The 21,412-nt window shown below is 44.2% G+C and overlaps 1 protein-coding gene across 1 annotated transcript in view; it reads right to left on the bottom strand.

Moving 5' to 3' along the window:
• sdad1 (SDA1 domain containing 1) overlaps positions 1-14,051 on the bottom strand; it is a 59,546-nt gene extending 45,495 nt beyond the window's left edge. Inside the window, exon 1 of the mRNA XM_043695696.2 lies at positions 13,882-14,051. Within this exon, the coding sequence (XP_043551631.1) occupies positions 13,882-13,971 (90 nt within the window). The 5' untranslated portion in view covers positions 13,972-14,051. The remainder of the gene's footprint in view (positions 1-13,881) is intronic.
• Between the last annotated feature and the right edge of the window lie 7,361 nt (positions 14,052-21,412).

The raw sequence follows: 21,412 nt of genomic DNA, 5'->3' as shown, positions 1-21,412 counted from the left end.
ATTGTGGAGGGCTCGATCGTAACACAGAATTTATAGCAAAAATTTGCAGTGTGATGTAACTGAAATTATACATTGAAAAATTGATTGTTAAGCCTTTCATCTGTTAGAATACAGTGATAGTTTCACTTCTTTTATGTGTAAATCACAAAACCCTTTTTTTTTAAAGTTGCATTCTCGGGTTAGCTGTTAACAATGGTGATAGCGAGACAATATGTTGAAGGTGTTAGCCCCCTGTGTTCTCTGTCTATGACCTGATGTTTAGGTTGATTCTAATCTAAAAAGTGAGATAACAGAGTTTTATATAAATTCATGCAGTTTTTGAGCTCAGAGTTCTACATAATGTATGCAGTTTTTGAGCAAAGTGCAATGTAACTCTGCAAGTACAAATTCACCACACAAAATATATGTGTGCATGTGGGTCTTTGTCTGTCTGTGTGTGTGTGCGTGTCTGTCTGGGGTGGGGGTTGTGAGTGTGAGAAAGTGCGTGTGTGCATGTATATACCGGGTTAAGTTCGGTACCCATAGGGAGGGCCTCAACCGGGACCTTGGGTTCATGTCACATTACAGGTGATCACCATTGCACTACACACACACACAGATATTCCTACACACACACACTCACACATACACACGGACACAGGTACACACAGACGCGCACACAGACACCCACACATACCCTTATAGACACACACACTCCCACACATGCACCCCTTCACAGACTTAAGACACTCTGCACTCACTACACAAAATTGTCCACAGCTATTTTCTGAATTGGCAATCTACATTGTTGGAGAAAGTGAGGACTGCAGATGCTGGAGATCAGAGCAGAAAAATGTGTTGCTGGAAAAGTGCAGCAGGTCAGGCAGCATCCAAGGAGCAGGAGAATCGACGTTTCGGGCATAAGCCTTTCTTCAGGAATGAGGAGGGTGTGCCGAGCATGCTAAGATAAAAGGTAGGGAAGAGGGACTTGGGGGAGGGGCGTTGGGAATGCGATAGGTGGAAGGTGGTTAAGGTGAGGGTGACAGGCTGGAGAGGGGGTGGGGGCGGAGAGGTCGGGAAGAAGATTGCAGGTCAAGAAGGCGGTGCTGAGTCAGAGGGTTGGGATTGAGGTAAGGTGGGGGGGAGGGGAAAATGAGGAAGCTGGAGAAATCTGCATTTATCCCTTGTGGTTGGAGGGTTCCTAGGCGGAAGATGAGGCGCTCTTCCTCCAGGCGTCGTGTTGCCATGGTCTGGCGATGGAGGCGGCCAAGGACCTGCATGTCCTTGGCGGAGTGGGAGGGGGAGTTAAAGTGTTCAGCCACGGGGTGGTTGGGTTGGTTGGTGCAGGTGTCCCAGAGATGTTCTCTGAAACGTTCCGCAAGTAGGCGGCCTGTCTCCCCAATGTAGAGGAGGCCACATCGGGTGCAGCGGATGCAGTAAATGATATGTGTGGAGGTGCAGGTGAATTTCTGATAAAGTATGCCCGAAACGTCGATTCTCCTGCTCCTTGGATGCTGCCTGACCTGCTGCGCTTTTCCAGCAACATGTTTTTCAGCTCAATCTATATTGTAGGTCACAACTGCGTCATTGTAAATCAGAGACATGAGATAGGAGCAAATAACCCATAACATTCAGAAAGCTTAGGTTAAAGGTTGTGGTCACTTACCATGCTTACCCTCCCCACTCAACCTAAACACCCCAACATCTCCTTACACCTCAAAGAGTAGAAGATTTGAAAATTCGGAGGAATTTGTTGGAAACAACTGCTGGTAGGCCAGTGGCAGCTATAAATTTGTCTGGACTAACCGCAGTTTTAATGTACAATAGCTTAAAACATACCAGAAAGCAATGTAATTATAGAATCCCTACAGTGTGGGAGTAGCCCATTCAGCCCAACAAGTCCACACCAAAGAAAATCCCACCCAGGCCCACTGCCTACCCCTGGCTAATGCACCTCGCCTGCACATCCCTGAACTCTATGGTCAATTTAGCACGGCCAATTCACCTAGCCTGCACATCTTTGGACTCTGGGAGCAAACCCACGCAGACACAGGGAGAAGGTGCAAACCTCCACACGGACAGTCACCTGAGGCTGGAATCAAACCCAGGACGCTGGAGCTGTGAGGCAGCAGAGCTAACCACTGATCCACCGAGCCACCATGCCGCCCATCTTTTAGAAAAAGAAAAATGGTTGTCATGGCCACTTAATATTATAATGTTTCTTCATTTTCTCCCCTCTATATCACATAAAAAAAAAATGCCATTGAGGACAAGGAAGAGAGAAATGGACACTGAGTGTTCGAGCAACCACATCATGCATCCTTTTCTGATCAACTTCCCTATCAAATCCACAAGCAAATACTGCAGACACGCCCAATGAGGATTTACAATGGGTGATGCATAAGACACGATGGTGCTGGAGTAATCAAGAGATGGAAGTGGAATATAACTATAAGTAGAAAAGGCTCTTGCAGGGGCCACCTCCTGGCTCTTGAACTGTACACTCTGATCTTAAGATCTAAAAAAGAAACACTGAATAAGGACCACACATATGGAAAGGACACTCATAGAAAGCCTGCAACAGAGGGACACCACCTGGACTTACGAAGGCATCATAAACATCAACAGTAGGCTCTCTCTGGTAAAGAAAATTCAAGACCTGTTACTGTATCCAACTCAGATTCACTCAGTAGTGGGAAATAATTCAGACAGAATATCAACAAACAGCTTTTTAAATATCTGCACATTCCTATACATACATGACTAAAGTCTCTCTTCATCAATGCTATGCTCAAATGCTATGGCATATGAGACAAGGGACAGAGTGCCTGACTCCCTATCGCTATATCCCTATCACCTTCCCAGCCAGACATTCAAATGTCTGTTCTTGTAGTTACCTGGACAAAACAGGGATTGAGCAATGTTGAAAAAAAAAGAGTTCACAATATCCAAAATATCAGGGAATCCAGCTCATTCACCCCTATCCCATCCCCATCTCCTAGCACAGAGTCATAGAATTGTGCAGCACGGAAACAGACCCTTCAGTCCAACTCATCCATGCTGGCCAGATATCCTAAATTAATCTAGTCCCATTCGCTAGTATTTGACCTGTATCCCTCTCAACCCTTCCTTTTAATGTACCCATTCAGATGCCTTTTAAATGTTGCAAATGTACCAGCCTCCACCACTTCCTCTGGTAGTTCATTCCATACACACACCATCCTCTACGTGAAAAAGTTGCCTCTTAGGTCCCTTTCAAATCTTGCCCCTCTCACCTTAAACCTTTGCCCTCTAGTTTTGGACTTCCTTACTTTGGGAAAAAAGACCTTGGCTATTCATCCTATCCATGCCCCTCAGGATTTTATAAACTTTCTACAAGGTCACCCCTCAGCCTCCAATCCTGGTAACATATTTGTAAATCTTTGCTGCACCCTTTAAAGTTTCACAACATTTCTCCTATGGCAGGGAGGTCAGAAATCAGTACTCCAAACGTGGCCTAACCAATGTAATGTACAGCCGCAACATGACCCCCCCAACCCATATACTCAATGCACTGACCAAAAAAGGCAGGTGTACTAAAAGCCTACTTCACTGCGATTCCATTTTTCAAGGAACTACGAACCTGCACCCAAGGTCTCTTTTGAGTCATTGTGTCATGCTGAGAAAGTTTGTAGCCGTACATGTGACACATTTGCTACAGGATACTGCTTGACCACGGAGTGGGGGGTTAGGCCCATTTGTTCAGAAGAATTAAGGACCTCTATTCTTAGTGTCAATAGATCAGTGTAAATAAGGTGATAACATTTATTCACTTGTGGAATGGGTGGCAGTACTTCCTTTCAACTCGGAAGGCTGGAAGCTGCACATATTTTACAGTTGGATGTTGGATAACTGAATATTTGGTTTATATTGAAAACTCCTAACAAAACTCATACTCAATAGGAAAAGAACTTGTAATTTAATAAGCTGAGTGGAATATGCACGTAATAGAACAATCCTGATACATTTTCACGTATACCACACTGAGCAGATTTGAATTTATGAAGTTCAACTCACTAATCTTGACTTTCTGGAATGTGAATGTCTCATTACCCTTACAAGCTAGGAAAACACAAAGGCTGAAACTGAGTTTGCAAGAAAGTTGGAAGATTCTTTTGTGGATATACCCATTTCAAACAGGTATGCTGTTTTGGAAAATGTAGGGGGTGATGGATTCTCAGGGGAACGTAGCACAAACAGCCAAGTTTCTGGCATTGAGACTGGCTCTAATGCAACATCGGGTTCCAAGAGATCAATTGTGTTAGGGGATTCTCTAGTCTGAAGTACAGACAGACGTTTCTGTGGCCAGCAGCGAAAAAGCAGAATGGGGTGTTGCTTCCCTGGTGCCAGGATCAAGGATGTCACAGAGAGGGTGCAGAATGTTCTCACGGGGGAGAGCGGCCAGCAAGAGGTCATTGTCCACATTGGAACCAATGACATTGGAAGGGAAAAGGTTGAGATTCTGAAGGGAGATTACAGAGAGTTAGGCAGAAATTTAAAAATGAGGTCCTCGAGAGTAGTAATATCTGGATTAGTACCGGTGCTACAAGCTCGTGAGGGCAGGAATAGGAGGATAGAGCAGATGAATGCATGGTTGAGGGGCTGTTGTATGGAAGAAGGATTCACATTTTTGGATCATTGGAATCTCTTTTGGGGTAGAAGTGACCTGTCCAAGAAGGATGGAATGCACTAAACTGGAAGGGGACTAATATACTGGCAAGGAGATTTGCTAGAGCTGCTCGGGAGGATTTAAACTAGTGAGGTGGGGTGGTGGGACCCAGGGAGATAGTGAGGAAAGAGATCAATCTGATACTGGCACAATTGAGAACAGAAGTGAGTCAAACAGTCAGGACAGGCAGGGACAAAGTAGGACTAATAAATTAAACTGCATTTATTTCAATGCAAGAGGACTAACAGGGAAGGCAGATGAACTCAGGGCATGGTTAGGAACATGGGACTGGGATATCAGCAATTACAGGAACATGGCTCAGGGATGGGCACGACTGGCAGCTTAATGTTCCAGGATACAAATGCTACAGGAAGGATAGAAATGGAGGCAAGAGAGGAGGGCAAGTGGTATTTTTGATAAGGGATAGCATTACAGCTGTGCTGAGGGAGGATATTCCTGGAAATTCATCCAGGGAAGTTATTTGGGTGAAACTGAGAAATAAAAAAGGGATGATCACCTTATTGGGATTGTATTATAGACCCCCCAATAGTCAGAGGGAAATTGAGAAACAAACTTGTAAGGAGATCTCAGCTATCTGTAAGAATAATAGGGTGGTTGTGGTAGGGGATTTTAACTTTCCGAACATAGTGCCATAGTGTTAAGGGTTTAGATGGAGAGGAATTTGTTAAGTGCGTACAAGACAATTTCTGACTCAGTATGTGGATGTACCTACTAGAGAAGGTGCAAAATTTGATCTACTCTTGGGAAATAAGGCAGGGCAGGTGACTGAGGTGTCAGTGGGGGAGCACTTTGGGGCCAGCGACCATAATTCTATTAGATTTAAAATAATGATGGAAAAGGATAGACCAAATCTAAAAGTTGAAGTTCTAAATTGGAGAAAGGCCAATTTTGACAGTATTAGGCAAGAACTTTCGAAAGCTGACTGGAGGCAGATGTTTGCAGGTAAAGGGATGGCTGGAAAATGGGAAGCCTTCAGAAATGAGATAACGAGAATCCAGAGAAAGTATATTCCTGTCAGGGTGAAAGGAAAGGCTGATAGGTATAGGGAATGCTGGATGACTAAAGAAATTGAGGGTTTGGTTAAGAAAAAGAAGGAAGCCTATGTAAGGTATTCAAAGTTTGTGAGAAGATTTGTAGCTCGGGTGCTTGTTGTTATGGTTCTGTTCACCGAGCTGGGAATTTGTGTTGCAGACGTTTCGTCCCCTGTCTAGGTGACATCCTCAGTGCTTGGGAGCCTCCTGTGAAGCGCTTCTGTGATCTTTCCTCCGGCATTTGTAGTGGTTTGAATCTGCCCCTTCCGGTTGTCAGTTCCAGCTGTCCGCTGCAGTGGTCGGTATATTGGGTCCAGGTCGATGTCCTTATTGATTGAATCTGTGGATGAGTGCCATGCCTCTAGGAATTCCCTGGCTGTTCTCTGCTTGGCTTGTCCTATAATAGTAGTGTTGTCCCAGTCGAACTCATGTTGCTTGTCATCTGCATGTGTGGCTACTAAGGATAGCCGGTTGTGTCGTTTCGTGGCTAGTTGGTGTTCATGGATGCGGATCGTTAGCTGTCTTCCTGTTTGTCCTATGTAGTGTTTTGTGCAGTCCTTGCATGGGATTTTGTACACTATATTGGTTTTGCTCATGCTGGGTATTGAGTCCTTCGTTCTGGTGAGTTGTTGTCTGAGAGTGGCTGTTGGTTTGTGTGCTGTTATGAGTCCTAGTGGTCGCAGTAGTCTGGCTGCCAGCCAGTCTGACAGCCAGACTACTGCGACCACTAGGACTCATAACAGCACACAAACCAACAGCCACTCTCAGACAACAACTCACCAGAACGAAGGACCCAATACCCAGCATGAGCAAAACCAACGTAGCGTACAAAATCCCATGCAAGGACTGCACAAAACACTACATAGGACAAACAGGAAGACAGCTAACGATCCGCATCCATGAACACCAACTAGCCACGAAACGACACGACCGGCTATCCTTAGTAGCCACACACGCAGATGACAAGCAACATGAATTCGACTGGGACAACACTACTATTATAGGACAAGCCAAGCAGAGAACAGCCAGGGAATTCCTAGAGGCATGGTACACATCCACAGATTCAATCAATAAGGACATCGACCTGGACCCAATATACCGACCACTGCAGCGGACAGCTGGAACTGACAACCGGAAGCGGCAGATTTAAACCGTTACAAATGCCGGAGGAAAGATCACAGAATCGCTTCACAGGAGGCTCCCAAGCACTGAGGATGTCACCTAGACAGGGGATGAAACGTCTGCAACACAAATTCCCAGCTTGGCGAACAGAACCACAACTACATATGTAAGGTACAGACAGGATAGATCAAGTGAATCCTTAGAAGAGTATAAAGGAAGTAGGAGTATACTTAAGAGGGAAATCAGGACAGCAAAAAGGGGACATGAGATAGCTTTGGCAAATAGAATTAAGGAGAATCCAAAGAGTTTTTACAAATACATTAAGGACAAAAGGGTAACTAGGGAGATAATAGGGCCACTCAAAGATCAGCAAAGCGGCCTGTGTGTGGAGTCACAGAAAATGGGGGAGATACTAAATGCGTAATTTGCATCAGTATTTACTGTGGAAAAGGATATGGAAGATATAGACTGTAGGGAAATAGATGGTGACATCTTGCAAAATGTCCAGATTACAGAGGAGGAAGTGCTGGATGTCTTGAAATGGGTAAAGGTGGATAAATCCCCAGGACCTGATCAGGTGTACCCTAGAACTCTGTGGGAAGCTAGAGAAGTGATTGCTGGGCATCTTGCTGAGATATTTGTATTCATGATAGTCACAGGTGAGGTGCCGGAAGACTTGAGGTTGGCAAACGTGCTGCCACTGTATAAGAAGGGTAGTAAGGACAAGCCAGGGAACTATAGACCAGTGAGCCTGACCTCGGTGGTGGGCAAGTTGTTGGAGGGAATTCTGAGGGCCAGGATGTACATGTATTTAGAAAGGCAAGGACTGATTCAGGATAGTCAACATGGTTTTAAGCATGGGAAATCATGTCACACAAACGTGATTGAGTTTTTTGAGGAAGTAACAAAGAGGATTCATGAGGGCAGAGTGGTAGATGTGATCTATATGGACTTCAGTAAGGCGTTCAACAAGGTTCCCCATGGGAGACTGATTAGCAAGGTTAGATCTCATGGAATACAGGGAGAATTAGCCATTTGGATACAGAACTGGCTCAAAGGTAGAAGAGAGAGGGTGGTGGTGGAGGGCTGTTTTTCAGACTGGAGGCCTGTGACCATTGGAGTGCCACAAGGATCGGTGCTGGGTTCTCTACTTTTTGTCATTTACATAAATGATTTGGATGCGAGCATAAGAGGTACAGTTAGTACGTTTGCAGATGACACCAAAATTGGAGATGTAGTGGACAGCAAAGAGGGTTACCCCAGATTACAACAGGATCTGGACCAGATGGGCCAATGGGCTGAGAAGTGGCAGACGGAGATTAATTCAGATAAATGTGAGGTGCTGCATTTTGGGAAAGCAAATCTTATCAGGACTTATACACTTAATGGTAAGGTCCTAGGGAGCGTTGCTGAACAAAGAGACCTTGGAGTGCAAGTTCATAGTTCCTTGAAAGTGGAGTTGCAGGTAGATAGGATAGTGAAGGCAGCGTTTGGTATGCTTTCCTTTATTGGTCAGACTATGGAGTACAGGAGATGGGAGGTCATGTTGTGGCTGTACAGGATATTGGTTAGGCCACTGTTAGAATATTGCATGCAATTCTGGTCTTCTTCCTATCAGAAAGATGTGAAACTTGAAAGGCTTCAGAAAAGATTTACAAGGATGTTGCCAGGGTTGGAGGATTTGAGGTACAGGGAGAGGCAGAAACAGGCTGGGGCTGTTTTCCCTGGTGCGTCGGAGGCTGAGGGATGACCTTATAGAGGTTTACAATATTAAGAGGGGCATGGATAGGGTAAATAAGCAAAGTCTTTTACCTGGGGTCAGGGTGTCCAGAACTGGAGAGCATAGGTTTAGGCTAAGAGGGGAAAGATATAAAAGAGACCTAAGGGGCAACTTTTTCACGCAGAGGGTGGTACGTGTATGGAATGAGCTGCCAGAGGAAGTGGTGGAGGCTGATACAATTGCAACATTTAAGAGGCATTTGGATGGGTTTTTGAATAGGAAAGGTTTGGAGGGAGATGGGTCGGGTGCTGGCAGGTGGAACTAGATTGGGTTGGGATATCTGGTCGGCATGGACGGGTTGGACGAAAGGGTCTGTTTCCATGCTGTACATCTCTATGACTGTATGATTCTGTGTGTGTGTGTGAGATTGAAAACATTCTTCTGTAAGTTACATTCACTGACTTAAGGGTTGAAGGGACACAGAGAGAACGAGGGACAGACAGGATGGAAGCTGGTGGAAAAGTTAACTCTTTGTGGTACTCTCTCCCCACCCCCACCTTCCCCTAGCTTATCTCTCCATGCTTCAGGCTCACTGCCTTTATTCCTGATGAAGGGCTTTTGCCTGAAACGTCAATTTCGCTGCTCGTTGGATGTTGCCTGAATTGCTGTGGTCTTCCAGCACCACTGATCCAGAATCTTTGTGGTCCGATTTGAGTGTACATTTGTTGATTTGCTTGAGATCCGGGAATGTTAATGAACTTAAATTTGCATTTTGGGAATCTAAGATGATTTTTAAAAAGCCATTTGTAGAACAATGATACTGGGCATGTTAGTTTAGCGAGGTTACCTCATGACCTTTTCCACATAATTTCAACTAGGCTCTCATTATGATGTACTGTTAAAAGGAAGCTTATCTAGCTAAAGCAATTGGCCATTTGGCCTGGCTTGATCAGGGTTTCTCAATTTGATATGTATGTAGCTTAATTAGTCAAGTATACTCAGACCTGGCAATTAGTTTCTCTTCCTCTACAAACTTTTGTCATTTTATCGCTGCTTATCTGATTAAGGACACGTGGTGTTTTTGTAATGTCAGTACCAATTTCGGTATAAAGACAGCTTGTTTGCAGCAATAAGGGCAGGAGCCTGAGAGAGCTCTTAGGGGTAAGAGATGGTGCCACTTCTCTGCTAATGGTTGTAAAACCTTAGCTCAAGCCTGGCTTGTAGGTATCTATGTTATAGTGTAATATTGATGCCATTAGTAAATAAAGATAATAATTTAAACTAAACTATCTGTAAAAGTTTTATATTCCAGACTACCACAGAGTATGATCTTCAGGATGAACCAAGAGACGCTTACAGGTCAAGTCCATTAGGGATTCCCTGAGCCGTCTCGAATAGGTACTTCATTTCGGTCCAACGAGTACATGCCGACCATAATCCCAACCTAAACTAATCCCACCTGCCTGCGCTTGGCCCATATCTCTCCAAACATTTCATGTACTTAATGCTTTTAAACCTTGTATCTGCACCCACATCCACCACTGCATCTGGAAGCTCATTCCACACATGGACCACTGTGAAAAAAAAGTGCCCCTCGTGTCTTTTTAAAATCTTTTTAATCTCACCTTAAAAATGTGTCCCCTCGTCCTGAAATCCCCCCACCCTAGGGAAAAGACACATGCCATTCAGCTTATCTATAGCCCTCATTATTTTATGAACCTCTCTATGTTCCAAAGAAAGATTTCCCAACCGATTTAGCCTCTCCTTACAAACTCAAGCCTTTCATTTCCAGAAACATCCTGTAAATCTCTTCTGAACCCTCAGTAATATCTCTCCGACAAGGGGTAGACTTGAACTGGACACAGTAGTCCAGAAGAAACCTCACCAATGTCCTGTACAACCTCAATATCATGTACCAACTCTTATACTCAAAGGTCTTAGCAATGAAGGCAAGCATGCTAAATGCCTCATGAACCAGCCTCTCTATATGTGATACAAACTTCAAAGAATTAAGTACCTGAACCCCTAATTCTTTGTTCTACAACACTGCCCAAGGCCCTACTTTTAATTGTCTAAGTCTTGTCTTTGTTTGTTTTACCAAAATGCAACACATCACATTAATCAAAATTAAACTCCATTTGGCACTGTTCAACCCCTCAACCCATTGATCAATATCTCTTTGTAATCTTAGAGAACCTTCTTCGTTGTCCACTATATCACCAATTTTAGTGTCATCCACAAACTGACCAACCATGCTTTCTATATTCTCATCTAAATTATTTATATAAATGACAAACAAAAGTTGCTGAACAAATAGCATTGATTCCTATTTGTTCAGCAACATTCCCAGGACCCTACCATTAAGTGTATACATCCTGCCCTGAATTGTCTTATCAAAATGCAACACCTCCCATCTTAACAGCAGTTAGCAATTCACGGAAAAAGGAGAGAACAAACTTATGTTTACAGTTTTTAATTAACCCGTTCAGAGATGAAGCAGGTGGAACTTGAATGCAGTCCTTTTGGCACTGAGGTGGGCATAAAACCTTCTATTTGTTGTATTGCATTTCCCATGATTATCAAATATCTGTAAGTATTTACAGCCAATCAATTACTTCTTAAAGTGCCGTCACTATGGTAAAGTATATCCCCCACTCAACCATTACCATCAAACCAGGGGATCAACCCTGGTTCAGTGGAGTGTGCAGAACAACATGCTAGCAGCAACACCAGTAATACCTGAAAATGAGATGTCAACCTGGTGAAGCTACCAAACAGGACTACTCACATGCTAAACAGCATATGCAGTAAGTGATAGACAGAGCTAAGTAATCCCACAACCAAAGGATCAAATTTAAGCTCTGCAGTTCTGCCACATCCAGTCATGAATAGTAGACAATTAAATAACTTACTGGAGGAGGCGGATCCACAAATACTTCCAACTTTAATGAAGAAAGAGTCCAACTCTTCAGCATAAAAGTTAAAGATGAAGCATTTGCAGCAATCTTCAACCAGAAGTGCCAGGTGGGCTGTCCATTTGGCCTTCCCCAATGGTCCCCAGCATCACAGACAGAGTGAATTGATTTGGCTGAAGACTATGGGATATCAAAGAATGGTTGGAGATACAGGATAGTGCAAAGGCCCTGACAAGATGTGGTTAGCACTGCTGCCTCACAGCTCCAGGGACCTGGGTTCAATTCCAGCCGTGGGCAAATGTCTGTGGAGTTTACACATTCTCCCCATGGATTTCTGCCCATTGCAGTGGTTTCCTCCCACAGTCCAAAGATGTGCAAGTGAGGTGAATTGGTCAAGCTAAATTGATCAGTGTCCATGAATAAACGAGGTAAAAACAATGACTGCAGATGCTGGAAACCAGATTCTGGATCAGTGGTGCTGGAAGAGCACAGCAATTCAGGCAGCATCCGAGGACAGGCAAAATCGACGTTTCGGGCAAAAGCCCTTCATCAGGAATAATGAAGGGCTTTTGCCCGAAACGTCGATTTTGCCTGTCCTCGGATGCTGCCTGAATTGCTGTGCTCTTCCAGCACCACTGATCCAGTGTCCAGGAATGTCCAGGCTAAGTGAGATAGTCATGGGGCATGCACAGTTACAGGTATATGGGATGGGCCTGGGTGAGAGGGTTGGTACGGGATGGGCCAAATGGCCTGCTTCCGCAATGTAGGGATTCTATTCTATGATTCAGTAGCAATGATTCAGTATGATGTGTGCTACAGAAAATGCTGCTCCTCCATTACAATACTGGCATCCAACCAACAATGTGAAAATGTCCCAGGTATGTCCTAAAACACAAAAGGTAGGTCAAATCTAATCTGGCAAATTACTGCCCTGTCAGTCTACCCTCGATCGTCAGTAAAGTGATGGAAGGTATCATTGGCAGTCCTACCAATTTGGATTCTGTTAGGGTCACTCAACTCCTGCCCTCATTAGAGCCCTGCCTGGTTCAAACAGTGACAAAAGAGCTGAATTCCAGACAGTGAAGTGAAAGTGACCACCTTTGACAACATGGACATGTTTGACCAAGTCTGACATCAAGGAGCTCCAGCAAAACTAGAATCAATGGGTATCAGGGGCAAACTCTCTGCTGGTTGGAGTCATATTGTAGGAAGATGGTTTGGTTGTTGGCAGTCAGTCATGTTAACTCCAAGATATCTGTGGAGTTCCTCAGTATAGTGGCCTAGTCCAACCAACTTCAGCTGCTTCATCACTGACCTTCCCTCTATCATAATCTCACAGGTGGGGATGTTTGCCGATAAGTGCACAATGTTCAGCGCTATTTATTCGGGTATTGAAACAGTCTATCAACATCCTTGGGGTTACCACTGACCAGAAACTCAACTGGGCTCGCCACATAAAAATAGCGACGACAAGAACACTAATACTGTGATGAGTAAACTTACTTCTTGACTCCCCAAAACCATCTTCTAAAAGGCTCAAATCAGGAGTGTGATGAAATACTCCCTACTTGCCTGAATAGGTGGAGCTCCAGCAACACTCTTCAAGAAGATTGACACTACTCAGGACAAAAGAAGCCCACCTGAGTGGCACCATTCCTTCACTGTTGCTGGCTCAAAGTTCCTGGAATTCACTCTCTAATGGCATTGTGGGTCAAGCATGTAGACTGCAGCGAGTCAAGACAGCAACTTAGCCCCACCAATTAGGGATGGGCAATAAGTGTTGGCCAGCCTGCGATGCCCACGTCCCACGATAAAATAAAGCAGCACGCAGCCAACTCCCACAAACAGCATGCCAGATCATCTGGGTTTTTTTACGACGTACACCGGGAGATCGATAATTCCAGGACACCGGGAAGATCTTCGCTACCTTTACTCAAAGCACAGGATCTTTCACTCACTCACACACACACACGCGAGCAGGCAGTTTAACATCTCAGCTACCAGCACTGTGCTGCACGCCTCCCAGTAAATCACATTGGCAGCAAACAGCCTTACACTTATTTGCTCAAATCCTGAAGTGGGACTTCAATTCCGAACCTTGTGATACTGAGGACGAGAGGCACGGGGCACTGATTTAAGTCGGTTTGCAACGGTGGCGGGGGGAGAGAATATAACTTCTTGGGAAATTATAACATTGAGTCCTAAAATGTCCTCAAAAAAAAAATTAACTGGTAACTTTGAAGAACACTTGCTTGATGGAGGGCCAAGCATGTGTAAGTTTGTGCAGCTGTGGGGTGGGGGTCTGCCATCTGGGGTGAGTGGAAAAGGGCAGGTTTTGCAATGCACTTTATACCGTGATGGAGAGAAGCTCGCTCGCTCACTCACCTCCTCTGTGTAAGAACTCGGGTCCCTCTTAATCAGGTTCTGCAGCTGCGGTAAGTTACTAGGCAACCTATTGTTATTTCTCGCGGACATGGTTCCACCGACAAGCGAGACGTTCGATTCTCTCTCTCACACGCACACCGCACCACGCGGCCCTCTCCCCGGAACCCCGGCGCTCCCAGCGTTCCGAACACCAGCTACGGCCACCGCCGAAGATCAGAAACTGCCGGGCCGAAAGCGAACATTTCGAAATCAGTTCCGAAGAACGCGAAACGTTCACCCCGTTGCCTGTCCGAGCCGACCCGCTGAGTTTCCCTAATGTTTCCTCTTTCCATTTCAGACGCCGGGCACATCCGTAGTATTTTGTTTCCATTCCAAAATTCCCCGGCTGACGCACAATTGCAAATGTTGCAATTTGATTTTGATTTATTGGCTGATGGAATTCAATGTGAGCAAATGCGAGGTCTTGCGCTTTGGTAAAAAGAATAGAAGCATGGATTACTTTCTAAACGGTGAGAAAATTCGTAAAGCCAAAGTACAGAGGGATCTGGGAGTGCTAGTCGAGGATTCTTTAAAAGTAAACATGCAGGTTGAGTCCGTGATTAAGAAAGCGAGTGCAATGTTGTCATTTATCTCCAGAGGGTTGGAATATAAAAGCACTGTTGTGCTACTGAGACTTTATAAAGCTCTGGTTAGGCCCCATTTGGAGTATTGTGTCCAGTTTTGGTCCCCACACCTCAGGAAGGACATAATGGCACTGGAGCGTGTCCAGTGGAGATTCACACGGATGATCCCTGGAATGGTAGGTCTAACATACGAGGAACGGCTGAGGATCGTGGGATTGTATTCATTGGAGTTTAGAAGATTAAGGGGAGATCTAATAGAAACTTACAAGATAATACATGGCTTGGAGAGGGTGGACGCTAGGAAATTGTTTCCATTAGGCGAGGAGACTAGGACCCGTGGACACAGCCTTAGAATTAGAGGGGGTAAATTCAGAACAGAAATGGGGAGACATTTCTTCAGCCAGAGAGTGGTGGGCCTGTGGAATTCATTGCCACAGAGTGCAGTGGAGGCTGGGACGCTAAATGTCTTCAAGGCAGAAATTGATAAATTCTTGATGTCACAAGGAATTAAGGGCTACGGGGAGAATGCGGGTAAGTGGAGTTGAAATGCCCATCAGCCATGATTGAATGGCGGAGTGGACTCGATGGGCCGAATGGCCTTACTTCCGCTCCTATGTCTTATGGTCTTATTGTTGTCACGTGTAGCTAAGTACAACGAAAAGTTTGGTTTTATGAGCAATACAGTCAGATCATAACAAACAAGGACCTACAGATCAAAGGGTGCTTAAACAGAGAGAGGCATACAAGATTACCTCTGCACAGGAGGTGCACTGAGCAAGGTAAAGATTAGATTGAAATTAGAAAGTCCATTCAGCAGTTTAATAACAGCAGTGAAGAGGCTGTTCTTGAGCCTGTTGGTGTGTGTAAGTGTTCAAGCTTCTGCATCTTCTGTGTGATGGAGGAGGTTGGAGGAGAGTATTGCCAAAACGGGTTCCCTGATGAAGGGCTTATGCCATAAACGTCGACCTTCCTACTCCTTGGATGCTGTCTGACTGCTTTTTCACACTTTTCAACTCTGACCTCTAGCATGTGCAGTCTTCATTTTCTCTCTGGAAGAAAGTATTACTGGGGTGGGAAGGGTGTTTAATGATGATGGCAGCCTTTCTGCATCAACAGGAAGTGTACATGGAGTCCATGGATGGGAGGTTGGCTTCTATGGTGGTCTGGGCTATGCATACAACTTTCTGTAGTTTCTTACAATCCAGGGCAGAGCAGTTGCAACATCAAGCTGTTATGCACCCAGATAGAATGCTTTCTATGGTGCATCTGTATACGTTAGTGAGGGTCCTTATGGATGTACCAAATTTCCTAAGCTTCCTGTCTTCTTCTGTATTACAAAAATGTGGGAAGTCCAGGACAGATTATTGGTTATCGTCATTCCTGGGAACTTGACGCTCTCCATCTCAGCTCCATTAATGTAGATCGTGGTGTGTACTCCTCCTTTCTCCCCGAAGTCAATGATCATTTATAGAGTCATAAAGATAAACAGCACAGAAACAGACCCTTCAGTCCAACTCATTCATGCTGACCAGATATCCTATATAAATCTAGTTCCATTTGCCAGCATTTGGCTGATATCCCTCTAAATCCTTCCTATTCATAGACCTAGCCAGATATGGTAATTGTACCATCTTCCACCATTTCTTCTGGCAGATCATTCCATACACATACCACCCACTGCATGAAAACGTTTCCTCTTAGGTCTCTGTTAAATCTTTCCCACTCCCCATGCCAGGGAAAAGATTTTATCTATTCACCCTATCCATGCTCCGCATAATTTTATAAACCTCCTCAGCCTCTGACGCTCCGTGGAAAATAGCCCCATCTTCTTCAGCCTCTCCCTATAGCTCAAATTCTGCAACCTTGACAACATGTATGTAAATCTTTTCTGAACTCTTTCAAGTTTCACAACATCCTTCCTATAGCAAGGAGACCAGAATTGCATGCAGTATTCCAATAATTGCCTTACCAATATTCTGTACAACCAGAACATGACCTCCCTATTCCTTTACACAATGCACCAACCAATGAAAGCAAGCATACCAAATGCCTTCTTCACTATCCTGTCTACCTGGGACACCACTTTTAAGAAGCTCTGAGCCTGCATTGTAAAATTAAAGCACATGGGATTGGGGTAGTGCACTAACAAAGATAGAGAATTAGCTGGCAGACAAGAAACAAGGACTAGGAATAAATGAATTATTTTCTGAGTCGCAGGCAGTGACCAATGGAGTACTGCAGAGATTGGTGCTTGGATCTCAATATATATTCATCATCTATATTAATGATTTAGATGAGGGAATTAAATGTAATAACTCCATGTTTGCTGATGACACAAAGCTGGTGGGGAGGGTGAACTGTGAGGAGCAGGCAGAGATGTTTTGGTATGATTTGGACAAATTGAGTGAGTAGACAAATGTATGGCAGATGAAGTATAATGTGGATAAATGTATTTACTTTGGTAGCAAATTTAGGAAAGTTGATTATCTGAATGGTGATAGATTGGGAGGAGAGGTGTCACAACACCTGGGTGTCCTTGTACATCTGCCACTACAATTAAGCCTGCAGATGTAATAGTAGGAAAGAATCTGGATGTAGGTTTGCTCGCTGAACTGGAAGTTCATTTTCAGACGTTCTATCACCATACTTGGTAACATTTTCAGTGAGCCTCCAGACGAAGTACTGCTGGTGTTTCCTGCTTTCTATTTATATGTTTGGCTTTCCTTGGGTTGGTGATGTAATTTCCTATGTGATGTTGTTTCCTGTTCCTTTTCTCAGAAGGTGGTAAATGGGGTCCAAGTCAATGTGTTTGTTGATTTGTCAGCAACAAACCCAAATAAGCAGATAAAACACGTCCATAACCCTAGCCATTCTCCACTACATCAAAGACATCTTGGAAATGACTGCCAGACTACTCAGACCCCTTGGCATCATGGTAGCCCACAAACCCACCAACACACTAAAACAGCAGCTAATGAACTTGAAAGACCCTATACAAACAAGCAAAACCAATGTCATTTACAAAATACTGTGCGAGAACTGTAACAAACAGGCAGAAAACTAGTCCCCAGGATGCAGAACATCAACTAGTCACAAAACATGACCCTCTATCACTAGTATCCTTACATACAGGTAAGGAAGAACACCACTTTGACTGGGACAACACATCCATCCTAGAACAAGCCAAATAGAGACACGCACAAGAATTCCTAAAAGCATAGCATTCCAACCGGAACCCATTGACTTGGACCCCATTTACCAACCCCTTGAGAAAAAGAACAGGAAACTATATCGCCACAGGAAATGACATCACCAACCCAAGGAACCCCAAACATATAAATAGAAAGCAGGAAACATCAGCAGTGCTTCATCTGGAGGCTCACTGAAGTATGGTGATAGAACATCTGAAAATGAACCTTCCAGCTCAGTGAGCAAACCTACATCCAGAACCTCAATCTGAGCTACAAATCTTCTCAAAACATGCTAGCAGTAAAGAATGCAAATGGTGTGTTAGCCTTTATTGCGAGATAGTTTGAACACAGAACAGGGATGTCTTGCTGCAATTCGTACAATACCTACAGTGAGGAAGCAGGCCATTCAGCCCATCAAGTCCACACTGACAGTCCAAAGATCATCCCAAAAAGACTCACCCCTCTACCTTATAAACCTGCATTTTGCATGGTTAATCCAAATAGCCTACACACTATGGGCAATTTACCTAAACTGCACATATCTTTTGGACTGGAGGAGAAAACTGGTGCATCTGGAGGAAACCCATACAGATGTAGGGAAAATTGCAAACTCCACACAGACAGGCACCCGAGGATGGAATTGAATCTGGGTCCTTGGCACAGTGAGCTATTGCACTGCCCCTTTGTTTTTTTTACATAAACTCTATAACTCTAATTCAACAGCAGTAGCTTTTCCTCTCAGTTCACGTATATGATCAGTAAAGATGAACTGGAAGGGGAATAATATACTGGCAGGGAGATTTGCTAGAGCTGCTCGGGAGAATTTCAACTCGTCAGGTCGGGGAGTTGGACCCAGGGAGATAGTGAGGAAAGAGATCAATCTGAGACTGGTACAGTTGAGAACAGATGTGAGTCAAACAGTCAGGGCAGGCAGGGACAAGGTAGGACTAATAAATTAAACTGCATTTATTTCAATGCAAGGGGCCTAACAGAGAAGGCAGATGAACTCAGGCATGGTTATGGACATGGGACTGGGATATCATAGCAATTACAGAAACATGGCTCAGGGATGGGCAGGACTGGCAGCTTAATGTTCCAGGATACAAATGCTACAGGAAGGATAGAAAGGGAGGCAAGAGAGGAGTGCAAGTGGTATTTTTGATAAGTTGTGCTGAGGGAGGATATTCCTGGAAATACATCCAGTGAAGTTATTTGGGTAGAAATAAGAAAGGGATGATCACCTTATTGGGATTGTATTTATAGATCTCCTAATAGTCAGTGGGAAATTGAGAAACAATTTTTTTAAGGAGCCCTCAGTTATCTGTAAGAATAATAGGGTGGTTATGGTACGGAGTTTTAACTTTCCAAATATAGACTGGGACTGCCATAGTGTTAAGGGTTTAGATGGAGAGGAATTTATTAAGTGTATACAAAAAAAAATTCTAATTCAGTATGTGGATGTACCTACTATAGCTTGACCCACTCTTGGGAGATAAGGCTGGGCAGGTGACTGAGGTGTCAATGGGGGAGCACTTTGGGGCCAGCAACCATAATTCTATTAGTTTTAAAATAGTGATGGAAAAAGTTAGACCAGATCTAACAGTTGATGTTCTAAATTGGAGAGGGGCTAATTTTGATGGTATTAGGGAAGAACGTTCAAAAGCTGATTGTGGGCAGATGTTCACAGTTAAAGGGACGGCTGAAAAATGGGAAGCCTTCAGAAATGAGATAACGAGAGTCCAGAGAAAGTATATTCCTGTTAGGGTGAAAGGAAAGGCTGGTAGGTGGAGGGAATACTGGATGACTAAAGAAATTGAGGATTTGGTTAAGAAAATGAAGGAAGCATATGTTAAGTATAGACAGGACAGATCGAGTGAATCATTAGAAGTGTATAAAGGTAGTAAAAGTATACCTAAGAGAGAAATCAGGAGGGCAAAAAGGGGACATGAGATAGCTTTGGCAAATAGGGTTAAGGAGAATCCAAAGGATTTTTACAAATACATTAAGGACCAAAGGGTAACTAGGGAGAGTAGGGCCCCTCAAAGATCAGCAAGGCAGCGTTTGTGGGGAGCAGCAGGAGATGGGGGAAACACCAAATGAGTATTTTGCATCAGGGCTTACTGTGGAGAAGAACATGGAAGATATAGAATGTAGGGAAATAGATGGTGACATCTTAAAAATGTCCATAATGCAGAGGAAGAAGTGGTGGATGATTTGAAATGCATAAAAGTGGATAAATTCCTAGGACCTGATCAGGTGTACCCTAGAACTCTGTGGGAAGCTAGCAAAGTGATTGTTAGGCCCCTTGCTGAGATATTTGTATCATCAATAGTCACAGGTGAGGTGCTGGAAGACTGGAGGTTGGGTAACGTAGTGCCACTATTTAAGGAAGATGGTAAAGACAAGCCAGAGGACTATCGGCCGGTGAGCCTGACGTTGGTGGTGGGCAAGTTGTTGGAGGAAATCCTGAGGGATAGAATGTACATGTATTTGGAAAGGCAAGGACTGATTAGGGATAGTCAACATGGCTTTGTGCATGGGCAATCATGTCTCACAAACTTGATTGAGTTTCTTAAAGAAGGAACAAAGAGGATTGATGAGGGCAGAGCGGTAGACGTGATCTATATGGACTTCAGTAAGGCGTTTGACAAGGTTCCCCATGGGAGACTGGTTAGCAAGGTGAGATCTCACAAGAAATACAGGGAGAAGTAGCCATTTGTATATAGAACTGGCTCAAAGGTAGAAGACAAGGGTGGTGATGGAGAGTTGCCTTTCAGACTGTAAGCCTGTGAGCAATGGTGTGCCACAAGGATTAGTACTGGGTCCACTACTTTTTGTCATTTATATAAATGATTTGGATATGAACATAGGAGGTATAGTTAGTAAGTTTGCAGATGACACCAAAATTGGAGGTGTAGTGGACAGCGAAGAAGGTTACCTCAGATTGCAACAGGATCTTGATCAGATGGGCCAATGGCTGAATGGCAGACTGAGTTTAATTTAGATAAATGCAAAGTGCTGCATTTTGGGAAAGCAAATCTTAGCAGGACTTATACACTTAAGGTAAGGATCTAGGAAGTGTTGCTGAACAAAGAGACCTTGGAATGCAGGTTCACTGTTCCTTGAAAGTAGAGTTGCAGGTAAATAGGATAGTGGAGAACACGTTTGGTCTGCTTGCCTTTATTGGTCAAAATATTGAGTATAGGAGTTGGGACATCATGGTGCAGCTGTACAGGACATTGGTTAGGCCATTTTTGGAATATTGTGTGCCATTCTGATCTCCCTGCTTTCGGAGGGACGTTGTGAAACTTGAAGGAGTTCACAAAAGATTTACATGGATGTTGTCAGGGTTGAAGGATTTGAGTGATAGGGACAGGCTGCATAGGCTGGGTCTGTTTTCCTTGGAGTGCCAGGGGCTGAGGGGTTACCTTACAGAGGTTTATAAAATCATGAGGGCCATGGATAGGGCAAATAGAGAAGGTTCATTCCCTGGGGTGGGGTAGTCCAGAAGTAGAGGATGTAGGTTTAGGGTGAGAGGGGAAAGACTTAAAAGGGGCCTCAAGGGCAACCTTTTCACGCAAAGGGTGGTGTGTGTATGGAATGAGCTGCCAGAGGAAGCGGTGGAGGCTGGTACAATTAGTACATTTAAAAAGCAACTATGAATAGGAAGGGTTTCGAGGGACACGGGCCAAGTGCTGGCAAATGGGATGAGATTAA

Source organism: Chiloscyllium plagiosum, unplaced genomic scaffold (assembly GCF_037043375.1).
Source record: "Chiloscyllium plagiosum isolate Xiang-an unplaced genomic scaffold, Cpla_swu_hap1 HiC_scaffold_1, whole genome shotgun sequence".
NCBI lineage: Eukaryota > Metazoa > Chordata > Chondrichthyes > Orectolobiformes > Hemiscylliidae > Chiloscyllium > Chiloscyllium plagiosum.
Note: the sequence above shows the minus strand (reverse complement) of the source record. Positions and strands in the feature narration are given on the sequence as shown.